The 20,724-nt window shown below is 47.7% G+C and overlaps 2 protein-coding genes across 7 annotated transcripts; both read left to right on the plus strand.

Moving 5' to 3' along the window:
* Positions 1-1,804: 1,804 nt before the first annotated feature.
* On the plus strand, positions 1,805-10,117 carry LOC310684745 (cell adhesion molecule CEACAM3-like). Of its 4 annotated transcripts, none has more exons than XR_014514810.1 (4): positions 1,805-2,031; positions 4,848-5,216; positions 7,532-7,654; positions 9,864-10,117. XR_014514810.1 is itself a non-coding variant. In XM_083456255.1 (4 exons), the coding sequence occupies exons 1-4, from the start codon at positions 4,214-4,216 to the stop codon at positions 9,924-9,926; spliced, it is 567 nt and encodes a 188-aa protein (XP_083312381.1). In that variant the 5' UTR covers positions 4,072-4,213; the 3' UTR covers positions 9,927-10,117. The 4 variants fall into 4 exon arrangements, 3 of the variants coding, with proteins under 3 accessions (XP_083312381.1, XP_083312382.1, XP_083312383.1); XM_083456255.1 differs by lacking the exon at positions 1,805-2,031 and adding an exon at positions 4,072-4,256 and having other exon boundaries at positions 7,532-7,623; XM_083456256.1 differs by lacking the exon at positions 1,805-2,031 and adding an exon at positions 4,073-4,256.
* Positions 10,118-12,958: 2,841 nt separating this feature from the next.
* Positions 12,959-20,117, plus strand: LOC310684718 (cell adhesion molecule CEACAM21-like). 3 transcript variants are annotated; one of them, XR_014514797.1, is made up of 5 exons: positions 12,959-13,206; positions 15,183-15,554; positions 17,917-18,046; positions 19,503-19,621; positions 19,859-20,117. XR_014514797.1 is itself a non-coding variant. In XM_083456203.1 (4 exons), the coding sequence occupies exons 1-4, from the start codon at positions 13,134-13,136 to the stop codon at positions 19,537-19,539; spliced, it is 612 nt and encodes a 203-aa protein (XP_083312329.1). In that variant the 5' UTR covers positions 12,959-13,133; the 3' UTR covers positions 19,540-20,117. The 3 variants fall into 3 exon arrangements, 1 of the variants encoding a protein (XP_083312329.1); XR_014514798.1 differs by having other exon boundaries at positions 19,503-19,608; positions 19,849-20,117; XM_083456203.1 differs by having other exon boundaries at positions 19,503-20,117.
* Positions 20,118-20,724: the final 607 nt, after the last annotated feature.

The following is a 20,724-nucleotide window of genomic DNA, read 5'->3' on the forward strand; positions in this document are numbered from 1 at the left end:
TATTTTTATTATCTAAACCCCGCTACCGGTTAAATCTTTCAGTAATCCGTTGCTTATATTTCAAATCCTGCCCATGACTTAATATATGGCTGATAACTTGATAGATCATCTACCCGTGGTCTCCATTCCTCCCTAAGCAACTCGTCATTATGTCCTTTTAATTTGGCAGTTAATTGTGCCATTTCAGCATAGTCCAGCAGTTTGATAACCCATTTCTCCTCCGTTGGTAATCCATTCTCTTTCCACCAGGTCTGCCATACACCCGGAAAATCCAGGACATAACCGGGATTCATCTGTCGAAAATTGCGTTCAGGCAGAATTTTCAGAAATTGCTAAAAAAAAGTCTGGGAAAAGCCAGCCATATGGCAGCCCATATTTGAAGTGTTTTCTAAAAACAACAACACGCCTTTAGAACTTCTTTGTCCAAAAAAAGGTGCATATAAAGTTCTAGCTGCTGTTGTCATGTACATACGGTAAATAAACTAGTCTGCTTTCTTAGAACGGCCACCCCCATAATTCCTAGTAAAAAGGATTCGGGCTTTTTAGTGACTATAGGGATTATATATTTAAACATCATTTTTCAATTCATTATACAGTGGTACCTCGGTTTCGAACGTAATCTGTCCTGGAAGACCATCCGAGTTCCGAAACATTTGAAAACCAAAAACTCAATAGCTGATAGCTAGGCCTCAGGATTTTGCACTCAGGGTAAGCCACGTGGCATGGTCAATTTCTGAGGCATGTTCAAAAACCAAAGCATTTACTTCCGGGTTTACAGCACTCAAAAACTGAATTGTCCGTCAATGGAGATGTTTGAAAACCAAGGTATCACTGTGTATTCCCCCCCCCCCCCAATTTCTACAGGGCCACCACATGTGATAAAATGACCCTTCTTCCTGTTGGCACTTAACCTTTTCTTTAGACTAAAAAGCACCAAATGCTTCAGCCTTTCCTCATAGGGGAATTGCTCCAGCCCCTTGAACATTTTGACTGCCCTTAGCTAAGCTCCCAGAGTTGCATGATGGGCAGATGGAACATAAGTGCTCATGTCCTGCTTAGCTGTGATGGCCTGGGAATCTGAATCAGAATCTGAACCTGAGGAGTCCCAGCCTGCACAGGAGTCCCCGCCTCCAGGGCCGGCTGAGCCAGGGCAGGGGCTTGAATCTGAAGGGCCTGCACCTGTGCCGGATCCTCAGGAGCAGACACCAGATGTTTCCACTCTGGCTCCGGAGGTGATTGAGGACCCATTTCCTGCAGGTGTACTTCTCCCAGCCCTGTCAGGAGAAAGTGAAGCTGCCCCTGAGTCCAGTAACCCTCCAGCCTCTCCTGAGCTGCAGAGGCTCAGGGCAGAGAGGCAGAGGGAACTGGGTTCTCTCAGGAGGAGTGCTCGCCTTAAGGCCAGGAGAGGCGGGTCACCTGTGGGCCGGGGCCTCCCCTAGCCTCAGAGGAAATAAAGGCCAGTCAGCTCAGTCCCAGTTTGCAGGAGCAACAAAGTTGGAAACCTGTTTCTGCCAGCACCCAGACCTGTTTCTCCAGAGTTCCCGACCATGACCAGCTTCTTGCTTTGGACCCCACTTCGCCCTTGGTGGACAGTCTCCAGACACTCGGCCTAGGACCGGACTCTGACCACGCCTCACGGTAACATTAGCAGTGCTGAGGGTAACTGTTAGGTTTCTGTTTGTGCCACTGGTGCAGTGCTTGGAGTCATAGGACTCTGTTTACATTCCAGGGATTCCAGACTGTTGGGAGTCTCACGGGAGACGGATGTTGATATTACTGGTTTCCTGTTCCTTTGTTCCAGTTGCCTCTCTGCTCTCACAGAGAGAGGATGTATTTTTCTTTTCTGTCTGCATAGTTAGAAAAGAAACCTCTTTGCAATGTAGCTCATATCTCTCGTCTGTCCCTGCTGCTGGATACTCTGCGTAATGAGGGAGCGTGCCTGGAGCCTTATCAAAGGCTCAGGTCGTTAATCACATTGGAGGACTCGACCGGAGGAGTCGCTCGGTTGAACGCAAGTCCGACAGTAACTGGGTACAGAGACGGCTCTAGGGGAACGTGACTGGTACACTTGCACCGGGCGCAGAGCTGCTGGGGTGCTGGAAAAGGGGCCACTACTATTACTTCAATGGAAGGCAAGAGGCAGGGGCGCACATTTTGGCATCAGACAGGGAACCACTGACATTTGAGATGCCAAGGTCTGCCCCTGCTTAGTATTCCAAGGGAGAATGCGTGGATCTGCTGCAGCCCAAGTCTCATTCCTGAATGGGCAAGCAGGCAAGCACACCAGGCTATGCATTCCATGCTTATAGATGCTCAGCTTCAATTGTTCACACTGGTGCTGGGCCTGTAAAAGGAGAAAGCCTGTTCCGTTGATCATCCATCAAGGCTGCAAACAGCGGCACTGTCGTGACGTCCAGTCCACTTCCACTGCGCCCATCTGCTTCTCCCGGCTACAGCAGAGTATCTTGAGCAGAGGTGTGTCTGTGTGAAAGGAATCTCAGCCATGCAGTAAAACTCCCGTACAACAGCTGCTTCTATTCTATTGTATAGCAGCAAAACAAACATTTCAGCCAGGAGAGAGCGAAGACATGAGAAAAGCGTTCACATAACAAAGTGCGAAACCCGTATGTGAACACCCCCCCAGTGACAGGATATCATTTCCCTTGAGCTGTTAACTCTGTAAGCTCTGGGCATCCTCAAAAAGCCTTCTGGGAAATGATATATAACAAATTTTTAAAAATGTTTAAGGTGACATTTGTCAAGAAACCAGAAGCCTTTCTTTGAGGGATAATTGGATCTGAGATACCTAAAGAAGGGGGGAGGGGGGTATATTTATGTATATGACCTCAGCAGCCCAAATGGCATGTGCCCAGAGGTGGAAAGACGAATATGCCCCAAATAAAGAGAACTGGCAGCCAAAGTTACTGGAGTATGCAGAAACGGCAAAACTTACTAGAAGATTAAGAGCTAAGAAGATAGAATCTTTAAGCAAGAGTGGGGATTGTTTGTTGAATATCTAAAGAATGATTGTAAATGACTTAAAACGTTAGCAGGATTGATATAAACACGTGCAGATGGTGATATTAAAATTTCGAGTACAAGTGATTCATTATATTTAGGTTTTAATGTTGCAGGTGCAGAAAAAAGAAGATACAACTTATGTAACTACAGAAAGGAGAGGAGGGTAGACCATAGTATATTTAAATGTATAAAAAGATTTTCTGATATGTTTTGTAAAATGAGAAAACCTGAAAATGAAAAATGTAAACAATAAAACCGATTGCTTACACTGATCCTTCTAGTGCCTCTGCTCCCCCTTCTGGTCAGGAGGGGTAGTGACACCAGGAACTCACCATGATCAAAAAATGAAATTGATGGGTTTTTATGGTTATGTAAGGGACCCCAAGGGCCATCTAGTCCAACCCACTAGAGTACAGGAATCTCAGCTAAAGTATCCATGACAGACGGCCATCCAACCTCTGCTTAGAAACCTCCAAGCAAGGAACCACGTGCCTTGAACTCCTTGGAGAAAGCTTGGACTACAAATGTGAAAATACAATCACCTAATTGGTAGAATGTGAAATTTGAAAGTGCCTGCAATAGACCTGAAGGGACAAGTCCATACAGTCCCTCCCCCAGTGGCGTACCATGGGTTGCCAGTGGCCGGGGCTGTGAGGAGTGAGTGGGAAACAGCCATATTACGCATGTGCATTCTACTACCTAACAGTATCTGCACCACCCAGGAGATCTGGAGAGATCACTTCCTGGTTTGCCTGGAGAAGCCGTTTGAATCGAGCCTAGTGACGGTAGTGCACAATTGTATTGGGGCAGCACCCGGAGATGAAATTGTGCCCCCCAAAAAATTTACACCCAGGGCAATCACCCCTCTGCCTCCCCTACACTACGCCACTTTCCCAGCCAAATCACAGCCTCAGATAGATATATAAATTTGCAGTCCAGCTATCTGAGTGGGACCCCATAAAGGGCTTCCCACTTCCAGTTCAACACAGCACAGGCTGCTTTGTGACCTCCTCTGGTTGCCTAGGAGATCGCAATGGGGAAGGGGGCTGCTGACTGTGAGGCCTCCTGAGCTCCAGTAGGGGAAAGCCTAGGGTGGGTCGTGAGCAGGTGGGTTCAGCTGATGCCCCCAGCATTGGGAGCAAAGAAGATAAAAGGAACCCAGGCATCCAGCCGGGCATAAAGGGAATCTCCCATGATGCCAAAGACCTTCAAATCTCCACTGCTCCTTCTGGCAGGTGAAAGATTGGGGGCTCCCTGTGGAGCAGTGGGGGTTAGCATAGTGATGGTGTGGGGAGGAGAGAGACCCAGATCAGCTGTGCTCTAAAATTGTGGTTTGGGAAACAGAGGGCTATCTTGACCTCCAACATTAAGGTAAAGGGACCCCTGACCATTAGGTCCAGTCGTGGCTGACTCTGGGGTTGCGGTGCTCATCTCACTTTATTGGCCGAGGGAGCCGGCATACAGTTTCCGGGTCATGTGGCCAGCATGACTAAGCCACTTCTGGCGAACCAGAGCAGCGCACGGAAACGCCGTTTACCTCCCCGCCAGAGTGGTACCTATTTATTTACTTGCACTTTGACGTGCTTTTGAACTGCTAGGTGGGCAGGAGCAGGGACCGAGCAACGGGAGCTCACCCCGTCACGGGGATTCGAACCGCCAACCTTCTGATCGGCAAGTCCTAGGCTCTGTGGTTTAGCTCACAGCACCACCCGTGATGTCCACATTGCACACTTGCAAATGTCTCTGATTGGGGTGAAAACTGTGTGTTATCGGCTTGTTCCTTGACCTGAATCTCTTGCCTCTTCTTTCCCCCTCACCTCCCTCAGCCCATATCTTGTTTTCTTCCTTTGTGTTTCTGGAAGCGGACCAGAACTTTACCCTCCTCATCACCGTCCAGCCCTGGTTCCCCCAGGTAGGAGGGGAGGTCTTGCTGATTCCGGAAGAGAGCAAGGAGAAGGTGGACACCTGCAGCTGGTTCCGGTGGGATACGGCTGAGAAGAATCAGATCTTGGTTTATCAGCCGCCTCCGGTGAAAGATGTTCAATACAAAGCCTCGTATACTGGGCGGGAGTCTGTGAACACGGATTGCTCCTTGCAGATCAAGAACATATCAGTCTCAGATATCACGTACTATATAATGCAAAGAAACACTACTAAGGAGTCAGAAGCGGGGCAGATATTCTTAGTGGTCATAGGTAAATGTTTCACATGCCCCTTCTTAACCTACACAATCATTCTTCCCCTCTTGATATCTCTCTACAGACACGCACCGCATGATGATATCATCTGGTGTTTCAATGATGTTTATCGTGTCTTGAATCTGAATAGGTATTTTGGTTTCGTATATTTAGCAGTTGGGCTGCAGCTCAGTGTATCTATCTGGTACGCAGGCTGAGACCCTACCTGCCCGCGGACAGCCTTGCCAGAGTGGTGCATGCTCTAGTTATCTCTCGCTTGGGCTACTGCAATGCGCTCTACGTGGGGCGACCTTTGAAGGTGACCCAGAAACTACAACTAATACAGAATGCGGCAGCTAGACTGGTGACTGGGGGCGGCCGCCGAGACCACATAACCCCGGTCTTGAAAGACCTACATTGGCTCCCAGTACGTTTCCGAGCACAATTCAAAGTGCTGGTGTTGACCTTTAAAGCCCTAAACGGCCTCGGCCCAGTATACCTGAAGGAGCGTCTCCACCCCCATCATTCAGCCCAAACACTGAGCTCCAGCTCTGAGGGCCTTCTGGTGGTTCCCTCACTGTGAGAAGTGAGGTTACAGGGAGCCATGCAGAGGGCCTTCTCGGTGGTGGCACCCGCCCTGTGGAACGCCCTTCCATCAGATGTCAAGGAAATAAACAACTATCTGACTTTTAGAAGACATCTGAAGGCAGCCCTGTTTAGAGAAGTTTTTAATGTTCGATGTTTGATTGTGTTTTTAGTATTCTGTTGGGAGCTGCCCAGAGTGGCTGTGGAAACCCAGCTTGATGGGCGGGGTATAAATAAATTATTATTATTATTATTAAGTTCTGCATGTATTAGGTTTACTATTTATTAGGGGACAGGCCCTATCTCAATGGGTAGAGCACCTGCTTGGCATGCAGAAGGTCCCAGGTCCAATCCTGGCTTCTCCAGGTAGGGCTGGGGAAGACCTGGCTAGAACCCTGAAGAATTCATAGAATCATATAATTGTAGAGGTGAAAGAGATCCTGAGGGTCACCTAGTCTAGGAATCTTTTTGCCCAACATGGAGCTCGAATCCACAACCCTAAGATTAAGCACCTCATAGTCTACCGACTGAGCTATCTTGTTGAGTCAGTGCTGAGCTAGTTGCACTGACTCATAGAATGACAGAGTCAGAAGGGACCCCGAGGTTCATCTTCTCCAACCGCCTGTAATGCAGGTGACCCGTATGGGGCTCGAACCCACGACCTTGGTCTCCTCAGTACCACACTCTAGCTATTTCAACAGAAAGCAGCCTCTTTTGTTTCTTGGAGAGGATGATGCGCTTGGGTTCAGCCGAACGAAAAGAATACGGAGAACTGTAAACAGGAGCAAGATATAAAACTTAGGGAAGTGCTGGGTGAGATCCCATGGACAGGAATACTAAAAGGAAAGGGAGTTCATGATGGCTGGGAGTTTGTTAAGAGGGAGATAGTAAAAGCACAACTTCAGGCAATACCAATGAGACGGAAACATGGAAGGTGCCTAAAGAAGCCAGGGTGGCTATCTAAAGAACTTTTAACTGAGTTAAGATTTAAAAAGGATGTGTACAAAAAATGGAAAAGGGGGGAACCACCAAGGAGGAATTCAAACAAATAGCCAGCACGTGTAGACACAAAGTCAGAAAAGCTGACAGTAAGAGCTGTTTGACAGTGGAATTTGCTGCCAAGGAGTGTGGTGGAGTCTCCTTCTTTGGAGGTCTTTAAGCAGAGGCTTGACAACCATATGTCAGGAGTGCTCTGATGGTGTTTCCTGCTTGGCAGGGGGTTGGACTCGATGGCCCTTGTGGTCTCTTCCAACTCTATGATTCTATGATTCTATATAATTTTAGCAACTGAATCTGTGTAGGACCATAGGAAACTGGCGATCCTTGTTCATCTAGCCCAGGGCAAATAGCATGTCTCCATCCTCATCCAGGGAAGCAAGGGTTCAAAGGGCAAGGATGGAGAAGTGGGTTGGCGAGGGTTACAGCCAAGAGAGGAGGACCAGGAAGAGAAGCTTGGAGGGACGCAACCTGCTCACCCCCCAAACCTAGACATGGAACTTTCTCTGCTCACACTTTTAGCCTTGAGACCGTACCACGTAGTGAGAAAAGAGGGGGGGGTTGCCACAGCAAGCATGGGGGAAACGGGAGGGGAACGATCTTTTCAGAAACCATCTTGCTCTGCCTCAGTGGGCCTGTTTGGTCTCCAGGATCGATGGAGAGGATGGGGGGAAATGCAATGAGATAAACAAGAGACACTGAATTACGGTTCTCCTTCCTACTTCTCACCTGACCTTTTCCTGTCTCTCCAGAAAAGCGAACCGACACGAAAAAAACGACGAGCGTCTCTGGAGGAGCCGTCGCCGGGATTTTTGTGGCTTGCATAGTCGGGGCTGTCTTTCTTGTAGGCCTGATTTCCTACACAGTCACACAAGGTTTTGTACGGTAATGTAGATAATTTAACAGAAAGGGAGAGGGAGAAACAGAGAGAGAGAGAAAGAAAGAATATCAGACAGTACTTCCGGCAAATTTGTCTCGGATGCAGGTAGGATCCGGGCCGGCTCACACAGGATGCAAGGCGAGGCAACTGCCTCGGGTGGCAAGATCCGAAGTGGCAGCAGTTGCAGCCTCAAAGGAATTCATGGTCTGGGACGCTCCTTGGAGGCTGGATCTGCTGTTGCCTCAGCAACAGGTCCCCCCCCTCAGGCTGCCTCTACAACAGGCTTTTGGCCAATAGGAGGCGCCTCTTGTCTTCTCCCGCCCTAGTTCCCCATGTCAATCTTTATTCCAACTCCATCCCCCATTTCCACTGTAGATTTTCGCTCTCCCCTTCTTCCCTGGCAGGGTGCGCGCACCATTTTGTGGCATGCCTCAGGTGCCGAAATCTCTTGAGCCGGCCCTGAGTGGGAGGATGCTGTTAATCACTTAAACCATGTATTTATTACAGTGACCAACATAACCTTCGTTGGTTGCTCTGACTTTTTAAAAGTTACTGTTTCCAAGGTGATAGCTATAAACAGTGCTTTTTCCCCCTGGGGGGTACACAAATCCCTAAATATTTTGTGAAACTAATGGGAGAAGAAACTAAAAATTTAAATAAAAAATAGTTTCTTCTCTAGCACGGTGAATCGTCAGTTCGGTTTCTACCCCCGATGGTGGCCTTTTGGCCATTTACTGTATTTATCTTTCCTGATTCGAACTATAAAATGGTGATGTTCTTGAGCCAAAATGAGAGTACCCCTAAACATTTTTAAAGGAAAAAAGCACTGGCTATAAAGCTATGAGAATGGCAGACCTTCCAAGTATCCCTATTTTCCAGGGATTTACAGAAGGCATCCCAGTTTCTGATTTGATCCTGGAATGTCCGGTTTTACCTCAGGATGGCCCTATTTTCATTGGAGAAATGTTGGAGGGTAGGAATTATGAGACCCCCGAGCCAAGGTGATAAGTAACCATACAACCTTTAGAAGACATCTGAAGGCAGGCCTGCATAGCAATAATAATAATAATAATAATAATAATAATAATAATAATAATAATAATAATAATTTAAGTTTACTGTTTTATTATGTTTTTAAATATGTTGGAAGTTGGCTGGGGCAATCCAATCAGACGGGTGGTGTATAAATAGTAAAATTGTTGCTGATGTTGTTATGGAATAGGGTTTCCCTATTTTCATAGGAGAAATGTTGGAGGGTATGGGATGGGGTGCTCAGACGACCTTCATTTGCTGAAGCGCTGTGGGTTAAACCACAGAGCCTAGGACTTGCCAATCAGAAGGTCGGCGGTTCAAATCCCCGCAACAGGGTGAGCTCCCATTGCTCCTGCCAACCTAGCAGTTCGAAAGCACGTCAAAGTGCAAGTAGATAAATAGCTACCGCTCCAGCAGGAAGGTAAACGGCGTTTCCGTGCACTCCTCTGGTTCGCCAGAAGCGGCTTAGTCATGCTGGCCACATGACCCGGAAGCTGTACGCCGGCCCCCTCGGCCAATAAAGCGAGATGAGTGCCGCAACCCCAGAGTCGGCCACGACTGGACCTAATGGTCAGGGGTCCCTTTACCTTTAAGTGATGCTGAGACTATCCTCCGGGAGGAGGCCATGTGAAGTCCAGGAGTCCAGCATGTATATCCAGAAGTTCTCCCTCAGAGAAATCCAAGACTGGATGTTGACATTGGCTGCCAGTTCATTTCTGGGCCGAGCTCAAAGTGCTCACGTTAGTGTTTGAAGCCTTAAACGACACAGGCCTCCAATGCTTAGTCCTCTACCTGCCTTACAGATTCCCTTGGGTGTTAAAATTGTCAGAGGGAGCCCTCCTGGTTGCTCCACCACCCTCAGAAACTCGGGAAGGTTGGCCCAAGAAAGGGCAGTCTCTGTTGCAGCCCCTAAGTTGTGGAACTTCTTCCCCATTGAGATGTCTCTGTCACCTTCAGTTTTCGGTGAATGCAGAAGATGAACCTGTCTTTCGATGCCTGAGATAAGCATTTACAACCCTCCTTATTTCTCTTACTGTATATTGTTTTTAATGTTGTATTTTAATTGTTGTAACCTGCTCTGGAACCTTAGGGTAAAAGGGTGGGGTGGTGAGGGTGAAATGATGATGATGGTGGTGGTTCTGGTTTTCAGCCTATGATTGGTTCTCTTCCAGGTAAGAAAAATAGCCAATAGGGCAGAAAACTCTTTGGAGCCAAGCCCAGAAGAGCTTCCATGAGTTCCACGGATTTTATGTTCCCCATCTCCCCAAGAAGAGAAACTCCATTTATTTGAAAATGATGATGGAAGAATCAAGAGCCCCTTGATAAGCATCGGCCTTTGTACCTGGCCCAAACCCAACAAGGCAGGGGGAAAGCACACCATCATGTCTACTGATGAAATTAAAAACAAAACAAGAAAACCCTCCAATGCTTAGTTTTGGCTATATTCGTACTTTGTGCCAGAGATTGTGGAGATTGGACTCGTCATATTCCAGAGTCGTGCATTGTGGTATAATATATATTATTATTGTAAGTCACCACGAATAGTTCTGTAGGACATCAATGATGAGAACCATTGAAGGAGGAAGTAAAACCAGATTATGAATTCTGGGCTTATAAATGCTCGACCTCCACTGTTCTCACTGGTGTTTCTTTGTGGCTGATTAGCTGCTCTCCCTGTGCAAAGGTCAGAGGGGGCAGGGTTTCTGTTGAGTCAGGTGATTAGCTGTGGGAGGAGCTTATCAGAGCTTGCAGGGCAGCAGCTGAAGAAGAAGTTTGATCCATCTTTTAGATTTAGGGGAGCTAGTCTCAAACGTTTGTTGGGGGAGACCTATGTTTTTTTGAGGGGTTATTTGTCCTGTCTTCACGCTTTTTAAGATGGAGGACCACTGTAGCCACCCCCAACGACACGTTCTCAAGATGGAGGGTGAGGGAACAGCTGCAGTCACCTGCGGTTCCTGCGCAATGTTTGCCATCTTGCCAAAGGTTGCAGGCAGCTTTACATGCAGCAATTGCATGTTGATTGCCCTCCTAAAAGACAAAGTCCAGCAACTGGAGGAACATGTAGCTATGCTCCAAAGAATTAGAGAGCTGGAGCTCTTCTTGGAAGCAACAGAGAACACCGTCTCCACTAAGGAGGAGACAGGGGACACCCCTGAGAAGGAGGCTAGTTCACCAACACAGGTGCCAGATATATGGAGAAACGTGACTCAAAGAAGTAGGAGCCCAGGGTTCGCTCTGATTGTTTAGAAATACACAATCGCTTTGAAGTCCTCTCCCCTAGCATGGAAGACGAAGAACAGACTCCATTTGAGGATCTCTCCCTCATTACAGTCGATCAGGTATATGAAGACGAGCAGCAAAGTCCGTCCTCAGGGAATGTGCAGGTGACCTTGGAACACCAGCTCCTATCCCCTTTGTGAGGCTCGGATGCTCCCTGTACCACCCTGGCAGAAAAACACAGGATAATCCTGTCAAAGGGAAGAGGAACGAATATTCTACAGACATGAATACCATATTTTTCCCTGTATAACACGCCCCCATGTATAAGACACAATATTAAGAAAATAGGGGGAGATTGCCCAGAGTTGTTTGTGGAGGTAACGCTCCGCTTTGCGAAGGCAAACCTCGCACCAGACATGCAACAGTGTGTCAAGGAGCATTGCGCCTGCACTCCCAGACCTTTTGCCTTCTTGGCTAGAAAACAGGGTTTCCCCCCGACCTTTCGTCCTTTCACAATTCGTTTGCTTAGACATTTTGCTTGGCTGGAGCATGACCGGGAATGCAGACGTAATCAAGTATCGGGGGGAACATCTTAGGGAAACACCTGCTGACACGTGTATTTGCTAACGCTGGAAATGTACTTAGATGAAGTACATTAAGTTCAGAGTGGTTTCACTACTGTTTTCAATTGTTGACTTCTGCTAATAAAAGAAGCCTTGGCAGAGCTAGCCGGCAGCTTGTTTGGAACATCTCACCTGCATCCAACCTCCTGTTGTCTCCGTTATTCCTACAGTTGTTGAGCTTTCGGGGGGGGGAGTGTTTGCAACAAATCGCTCACCCACCCCAACAACGCTGCCATTAGCACACGGCACAGAGGACACCAATCGTCTGCCCAATCGCCACCAGAACCCACCAATCGTCCGCCCAATTGCCACAACAACAGCCAATCGACAGCAGTCCTTGCCACAACCACCAATCAGCTCGTGACAAAAACCAATCCCCCATCCCCACTCTGCGCTATCCGTGTATAAGACGAGCCCCAATTTAATACATTATATTATCAGGATAAAACCTCGTCTTATGCACAGGAAAGTACGGTATGTACCTGGTTGTTGCTGAGATTAAAGTGGGGGTGAAAGGAGTTTGATGGTGGTGGTGGTGATTTATTCAATTTATACACCGCCCTATACCCAGAGGTCTCAGGGTCGTTCACAAATAAGATCACAACATATAAAATCAAATCAAAAGCAGTGACCCAATAACGCCCCCCACAAGCCACATTCTAAAAGGGTGTTGGATGTCAATAAGATCAACCAAAGGCCTGGTTAAAAAGGAATGTTTTTGCCTGGCACCTAAAGGTGTATATAATGAAGGCGCCAGGCAAACTTCCCTGGGGAGAGCATTCCACAGACGGGGAGCCACTGCAGAGAAGGCCCCGTTCTCGTATTGCCAGCCTTCGGACCTCTCGAGGAGAAGGCACACAAAGGAGGGCCTTGGAAGATGATCTCAGGGTCCGGGTAGGTTCATATGGAAAGAGGCAGTCCTTGAGGTGTTGCAGTCCTGGGCTGTTAATAATAATAATAATAATAATAATAATAATAATAATAATAATAATAATAATTTATTTATACCCTGCCCATCTGGCTGAGTCTCCCCAGCCACTCTGGGTGGCTTCCAATCAAGTGTTAAAAACAATACAGCATCAATTTAAGGCTTTATAGGTCAAAACCAGCACTTTGTATTGGGCCCAGAAACTAATTGGTAGCCAGTGCAGTCGGACCAGGATCGGTGTATTTAGCCACATAGATTTACTCTGCTGCACATCTTTGAAAACCAATAATATGACCTTTAAAAAGTATATTCATTATTTATGCACATTATAAACCCTGCCAGCTCGCTGTGGTTTAAACCCTGGACTGACGCGCCTTTCTCAGATGGGCCCCCCAAATGGGGTCTTCCCCACCCAACTCACCAAGGCTCACACTCCAGCTTTATGACCTCCTATGGTTACCTGGGAGCTGGCAAGGGAGGGAGGCTGCAGTGAGGTATCCTAGGCTAAAGCTGAGGAGATCTTGCAGGGGTGGGGAACAGGTGGCCTAGGCTGGGTGGTCCTGGGCATCTGTGGTTACGGACAGGGGAGGAACCCATGTCTATGGCTGGGCACAAAATCATCCTCCCAGGATGCCCCAAGCCCTCTCACCTACAAGAGTGGCACCAACACCATGCAGAGAGCCCACCCAGTAGTTGGGGCCCCCTCTAGCCGGGGAAGACCTTGGCCGATGCTGCTTCTAGCAGGTGAGAGACTGTGGCAAATGCGTCATCAGTGGTGCTGCCTGTGAAGACGGTTCAGAAGCTTTGACTGGTGCAAAATTTGGCGGCCAAGTTGCTCACCGGAGCAAGACGGTTTGAGCATATTGCACCAATCCTGACCCGACTGCACTGGCTACCAATTACCGTATTTTTCGCTCTATAGGATGCACTTTTCCCCCTCCAAAAATTGAGGGGAAATGTGTGTGCGTCCTATGGAGCGAATGCAGGCTCCTTGGCTTCAGCGATAGCAACGCTAAGCCTCTGAAGCGCAGAGGGAGCACAACCTCCGTGCTCCAAAGGCTTCGCGTTGCTTTCGCTGAAGCCTGGAGAGCAAGAGGCGTCGGTGCACACCGACCCCTCACACTCTCCAGGCTTCAGGGATAGCCCCGCGCAGCCCCTCCGGCAGGGAGAGGCTGCAAGTGGCTATGGCTTCTTTAGCCCCGCGCAGCGTCTCCTGGCAGGGAGAGGTTGCGTGGGGCTAAAGAGGAAGCCAAAACAGCCAGTGGGATGGATCCCGCTGGCTGCCTTGGCTTGTTCCATAGCCGCGTGCAACCCCTCCGGCAGGGAGAAGCTGCACGGGGATATGACTTCTTTAGCCTGTACGCTGCTCTTTGGGGCTGGGGGGGAAATAAGATTTCTTCCCTTGATTTCCCCCCCTAAAAACTAGGTGCCTTGGACCAGCCCTGGCAAGAACTGAAACACAGCTCTGCAAATGCACTGCTCTGAATTTTGCATGGCAATTCACTAGCCAAGGGTTTTGTACAGAAATACCTATACAGTGGTACCTTGGTTTGCAACAACTTTGGATTACAACCGTTTTGGTTTACAACCACATCAAACCCGGAAGTGTGTGTCCCTTTTATTGGATTACAACCCTATGGTCCGGTGCGCCCTATGGAGTGAAAAATACGGTAGTTTCCAGGCCCAATTCAAATGTAAAGGCTCAGGACCTCAATACCTCAAGAACTGTCTCTCCCCATATGAACTGACCATCCTTTGAGGTCCTCCTTCATGTGCCTCACAAACAGAGCCAGATTCAGGTTTGATGAGGCCCTCAGCTACTGAAGGTAATGGGGCCCTTTAAATGTCCAGCTGTCCTTTGTCAACAACAAATCATCGCTGTTTTTGTGTGTGTTGAATATATGCTATACGGTAATTTATGGACCTAAGTAGGTGGGATGTTTTAAATATATTTCTCCCCCCCCCCCTTGGTTTTAATGTCTCTATGTGGGGAGTTTGGCTTGTATGTTACTTTGGTTATATGTTACTTTGGGCTGCACTGGGCAAGATAAAGCGAATAAGAAATTTAATAAATCATCATCATAATAACACTGTGCTTTAATTTACTGGAAGCTGCCCATAGTGGTTGAGGTAACCCAATGAGGTGGGTGGCATAATAATAATAATAATAATAATAATAATAATAATAATAATATACTTTTAAAGAAGTCTCCTAGCAACAAACTACAGTCCCCAGAATTCTTTGCAGTGGTATGGTGCTGCTTTAAGTGCAGATGGCGCATAGGATTTTCAGAAAACCCCTTCCCCAGTTGGTAACAGGATTCAGGGCTGGGGTCTAAAATTCTGGCTTGGGCAAGGAGTCTGTTCTTAAGGCACTTGTTATGAGCTCTGCTGCAGCCTCAATATAAGTCATGCCTCCCAAATTTTCTCCCTTTTTCTCCAAGACATAACACTGAAAAACCCTCTTGATTCTTGCTCTATAACGGAAGCATGTTTTTAGTTGTCATTGGTTTCAGAACATTTCAAACCGCAGCTGCTTCCGAATTTCCAGAATGTTGCAATCTGCTTGCTTTTGTTTTGAAATTGCACAGGGCAGGAATTTGATAAATGAATTTGGGATAAATACATCGCAAGCGCCAATGTCTCCGACTTGCTGCCGACCTCTTCCTTGAACTGAACTTTTGCTTCTTTCCCCTTCCGCCCAACCCCTGCTCTTCTAGCCCACATTCTGAATTCGTGCTTTGCACTGGTGCAAGCTAAGAACATTAGAATTCCCATCGTGTTGGATCCGTGGCGCCCATCGTTGGGAAACGACGTAACACTGGTCCCAGTCAGTAGCATGGAGAGGGTCGTATTCTGCAGCTGGTTCCGAGGGAAAATATCAGAAGCAAGTAATATTGTGACCTACCAACCTCAGCCAGTCTCCATATTCAATATCAGCTGGCCCTTCACTGGGCGGGTGGACATCAATCCACATTGCTCCCTACACATCACTAATTTAACCCTCCTGGACAGCGGCTACTACGTGGTACAAAAGAAAAAAGATCTGCTGGACTCATCCGAAGTGGGGAGGATATACCTGGCGGTCAAAGGTGAGTATATTTGGTCCCTAGAACTAGGGATAAACAAATATCTCGGTTTCTCATTTTTCCAGTCTTAGGTGCAGTTCTTCACATTTTTACACCAGTTTGCAATTTATTTAATTTTTTAAAAAGGTCATCATGACAATTCATCAGCATTTGAATGGAAAATCTCTCCATATATATGTATGTATGCAATTGTGACAAGTTTTTGCAAGGCACTTTCCCTAAATATAGTGCCCTTCTGCAAAATATTTTCACCAACTTATGTGCTTTTATGCATACTTTGACCTAGTACAGTGGTACCTTGGTTTACAACCATAATCCGTTCCAGAGGTCCGGTTGTAAAACAGATTGTAACCCAAGGCTCGCTTTTGCCAATGAGGTCTTCCCCCCCAAAATTAGTTGTAATCCAATAAAAGGGACACACACTTCCGGGTTTGATTGTTGGCTTTTCGCAGTATAGTAGCACAGAGAGCTTGCTGGGGAGACCATGCATTAGAAAAAGAAGGGACTCAAAAATAACTTAAACAAGGTTTTAATAAGAAAAACAAAAACTCCTTAAACACTAAATACAAACACACAAACAAGACCCAACCACCAACCCATCCCCAGGGTAAATGGCAGAGCTAGGTGCTGCTCCTTATATACTGCACAGCCTAATCAATGCAACTCAGCAGCACCTGCTATGCTTCACAGCTGCAAGGCTGGATCTCGTTAGTTTACTCTGGCCCTTGCTCTGGCCCCTTAAAGGTATACACATTGGGTGAAACAATGATGAACCTTTAGATTTAAAGAGACAGTTCAACATTGATGTGGTTGTAAACCCAAACTGTTGTAATCCAAAGTTGTTGCAAACCAAGGTACCACTGTATAGGTATTTCTGTACAAAACCCTTGGCTAGTGAACTGCCGTGCAAAATTCAGAGCAGCGCATTTGCAGAGCTGTTTCAGTTCTTGCCAGGGCTGGTCCAAGGCATTTTAGCACCTGGGACGAACTACAAAATGGCGTCCCTTTTCCCTGCCAGGGAAGAAGGGGTGAAAATGAAGGAACAAGGGGAGATTAAAGATTTACATCAGGACTGCTGCCCCTATGGATTCTGCCGCCTAAGGCAGTCTTCTCACCATGCTTCATGGATGGTCCGGCCCTCATACAGTGGTACCTCAGGTTAAGAACTGAATTCGTTCTGGAGGTCCATTCTTAACCTGAAACTGTTCTTAACCTGAGGTACCACTTTAGCTAATGGGGCTTCCCGCTGCCGCCGTGCAATTTCTGTTCTCATTCTGAGGTAAAGTTCTTAACCCGAGGTACTATTTCTGGGTTAGCAGAGTCTGTAACCTGAAGCGTCTGTAATCTGAAGTGTCTGTAACCTGAGGTACCCCTGTACTTGTATTATTTTGGAAAATGTGAAAGACCTGGGTTCACCTGTCCTTATGAACCGAATCAATTTTCTCCCTCACTCTTACCTGTAACTGATGCAGAGGACAGGGATGCTCAGCTTACCTGAGGATGAGCTAAAGAAAATAAACAACTATCTGACTTTTAGAAAACGCCTGAAGGCAGCCCTGTTTAGGGAAGTTTATAATATTCGATGTTTTATCGCGTTTTTAATATTCTGTTGGGAGCTGCCCAGAGTGGCTGAGGAGGCCCAGCCAGATGGACAGAGTATAAGTAATAAATTACTACTACTACTATTACAGGGACGCGGGTGGCGCTGTGGGTAAAAGCCTCAGTGCCTAGGGCTTGCTGATCGAAAGGTCGGTGGTTCGAATCCCCACGGCGGGGTGCGGTCCCGTTGTTCGGTCCCAGCGCCTGCCAACCTAGCAGTTCGAAAGCACCCCCGGGTGCAAGTAGATAAATAGGGACCGCTTACTAGCGGGAAGGTAAACGGCGTTTCTGTGTGCAGCTCTGACTCGCCAGAGCAGCGATGTCACGCTGGCCACGTGACCCGGAAGTGTCTCCGGACAGCGCTGGCCCCCGGGCTCTTGAGTGAGATGGGCGCACAACCCTAGAGTCTGGCAAGACTGGCCCGTAGGGGCAGGGGTACCTTTACCTTTACCTTTACTACTATTACAGTCATTCCTTGGATCCGTAATGCCTTGCAAGTCAAATTTTTTGGCTCCCAAATGCCTCAAACCCGGAAGTGAATGTTACGGTTTGCGAACGTTCTTTGGATCTCGAACGTCCAACGAGGCTTCTGCGGCTTCCGATTGGCTGCAGGAGCTTCTGCGGCCAATCGAAAGCCGTGCCTTGGTTTCTGAACATTTTGGAAATCAAATGGGCCTCCGGAACGGATTCCGTTCGACTTCCGAGGTACTGCTGTACTATTATTCCTATTATATGCATATTTATTTCTTGCTGTCTGCATGTGGAGATCTGGGCACAAAAAGGAAGGCGCATATTCCACCTGCCAAAGTCACGGCGGAGCTTGTCGTCGGATGTATTTCGCTGTCCCTGGTCTTGGTAGGCATCGCTTCCTACTACACGTTGAGCAACTATGCAAGGTAACGCTAGCTTGTTTTTGATTTCATTTTGGTTACCGTACTTTTCGCTCTATAGGGCACACTTTTCCCCCTTCAAAAATTAAGGGGAAATGTGTGTGCGTCCTATGGAGCGAATGCAGGCTCCTTCACTTCAGCAAAAGCAACGCAAAGCCTCCAAAGTGCAGAGGGAGTGCTCCCTCCGTGCTCCAGAGGCTACACGTTGCTTTCTCTGAAGCCTGAAGAGCAAGAAGGGTCGGTGCGCACCGACCCCTCTCGCTCTCCAGGCTTCAGGGATAGCTGCCTGAAGCCTCCGGAGCGCAGCTAGAAGTCCCACTGTGCTCCGGAGGCTTCAGGTTCCTTTTGCTGAAGCCGGGAGAGCAAGACTCTCCCGGCTTCAGCAGAGAGGGAGAGCTGTGCAGCGCCCCTTCAGCCAAGCAGGAGGAGAAATGGAAGGGGCTCCGTTTCTCCTGCCACTTTGCTGAAGGGGCGCTGAGCAGAGAGGGGGAGAAAAAAAAATTCTTGTTCTCCCCCTCTAAAACAAGGTGCGTCCTATGGTCGGGTGCGTCCTATAGGGCGAAAAATACGGTATGTATAATATAAGGCAGGTCTGGAACAAGAGGCTGCTTTACGGATGAGCAGGCCAATACACAACCATGCAGGACAATGAAAGCAACCAGGAAAACAGGCTGGATGTAGAGCCTTTGCCCCAACCCAGAACAACCGGAAACTATATTTAACTCTATAGTCCCCAATTACGATGGGTGTTGTTTATATTCTTTGACCAAAAAGTGAAGGAGGTGTATACAATGTGCTGTCCAACCATCCAGTGGCGTAGCATGGGTTGTCAGCACCCGGGGCAAGGCAAGTAATTTGCGGGGCCCCCCCCGCTGCACTGTCCCTCCCCCAGATAGTCCCTCGCTCTCTCTCCGCACCGCACCGTGGCACCCTCCCCTCCACAGTGGGCGGCAACCCGGCGGCTTGGATCGGATTCGCACAGCCAGCACTGCAGTGAGAGAGAGAGAGTGAGCCAGGTAGGGGCAGAGAGCTGCGAGTGCGAATGCGCCCCCCCCACCGATGTTGCGCCCGGTGCGGCCGGCCCCCCCTGCACCCCCCACGCTATGCCACTGCAACCATCTTAGGCCGGGACCCTTCTGTGTAGGGCTTGCTCCTCTCTTATTGGTTGCCCTCTCCTAATATTTCATTTTCCCTGTAATTTTTTGCATCCATGATATTGCACTTGCATTGTATTGTTTTATTGATTTAATATGCTGTAAACTGTTTTGGGATTTTTTCTTTAAAATATAAAGCGGTATAGAAATTTTTAAAAATAAAACAATAATAAATAAATTGTATTTCTGTGTTCCGGGGCAAGCTGCTTTTCCTCTCAAAGGTGGCATAGGGATGTTTCAAATAATATGAAATAGAACCAGCTTCTCACTCCAGCAATCGTTGTTGCTTTCCCTCTTTCCTTGGGTAGAATTGATCCTGAACAAGCCGATTCAATTCTGATCTGAAGCAAAAGCCAGGAGTCCAGAAACATCTGGAGGGCCAAAGATTCTGCACCCCTGCCTTAAATCACAGAGGTTGGTAGTCACGGTTTCCTTCTGAGGGTCCATTTCCACCTCCAGATGTCAACGAGAGCATGGCGACTTCAGTTAAGGGAGATGTGTGTACAGCAGGAGGGGTTGGGGCTAGACTTGGCCTTGAACTTGGGTGGATGTGGCACCTAGTGGGTTGGGAATTACCCTTCTGGTCCCAAAGGGAGTAGGATACGGATGCTTCTAATTTCCCTTCTCTGATTCTAGACACGCTCTCTTTTAGAGAGGGAGAAAGCAGAAGAGATCATCATTCTCCAGTACAGTGGTGGCGTTTGGAGCAGCAACAGCCAACCCCACAGACTGTATGAGTCACTGCCCTCCCCACCGCAAGAGGAGGAGCTCCATCTATCTGGAAACCGTGAATGAAATAATCAAGGACAGTCTGGCAGCTTCTTGAGCACCAACCTTTACAGCCAATTGGACCCCCCAGAGGTAGAAAATAACATCAAATATACACCTGTGAAATAAAAGCCTCCAGTGCCCATTTAGTGGCACACATTCTCCTTTGTTCCATTGTGTTGTGATGGGCAGTGTTGGCTCCAGGGATTTTGGGGGAGGGAGAACCTTCGACAAGATGCCTTCAGCTGGATCCTTGGACCCATCTCACCTTTGTGGGTTGTTGTTGCTCCTTCACCTGCTCGCTCTCTCTCTCTCTCTCTCTCTCTCTCTCCCTCTCTCCCTCTCTCCCTCTCTCCTTCTCTCTCTCCATGGGCCCAATCTGCCCAGAGCCAGATGGTCGTAATAATAATAATAAATAATAATAATAATAATAATAATAATAATAATAATAATAATAATAATAATACAGTGGTACCTCGGGTTAAGTACTTAATTCGTTCTGGAGGTCCATACTTAACCTGAAACTGTTCTTAACCTGAAGCACCACTTTAGCTAATGGGACTTCCTGCTGCTGCCGCGCCGCCGGAGCACAATTTCTGTTCTCATCCTGAAGCAAAGTTCTTAACCTGAAGCACTATTTCTGGGTTAGCAGAGTCTGTAACCTGAAGCATATGTAACCTGAAGCGTATATAACCCAAGGTACCACTGTAATAATTTTTATTTATACCCCAATGGCTATGATAATATTTATACCCCACCCAC

Source organism: Podarcis tiliguerta, assembly GCF_965153285.1.
Source record: "Podarcis tiliguerta genome assembly, chromosome: 8".
In the NCBI taxonomy this organism is placed as follows: domain Eukaryota; kingdom Metazoa; phylum Chordata; class Lepidosauria; order Squamata; family Lacertidae; genus Podarcis; species Podarcis tiliguerta.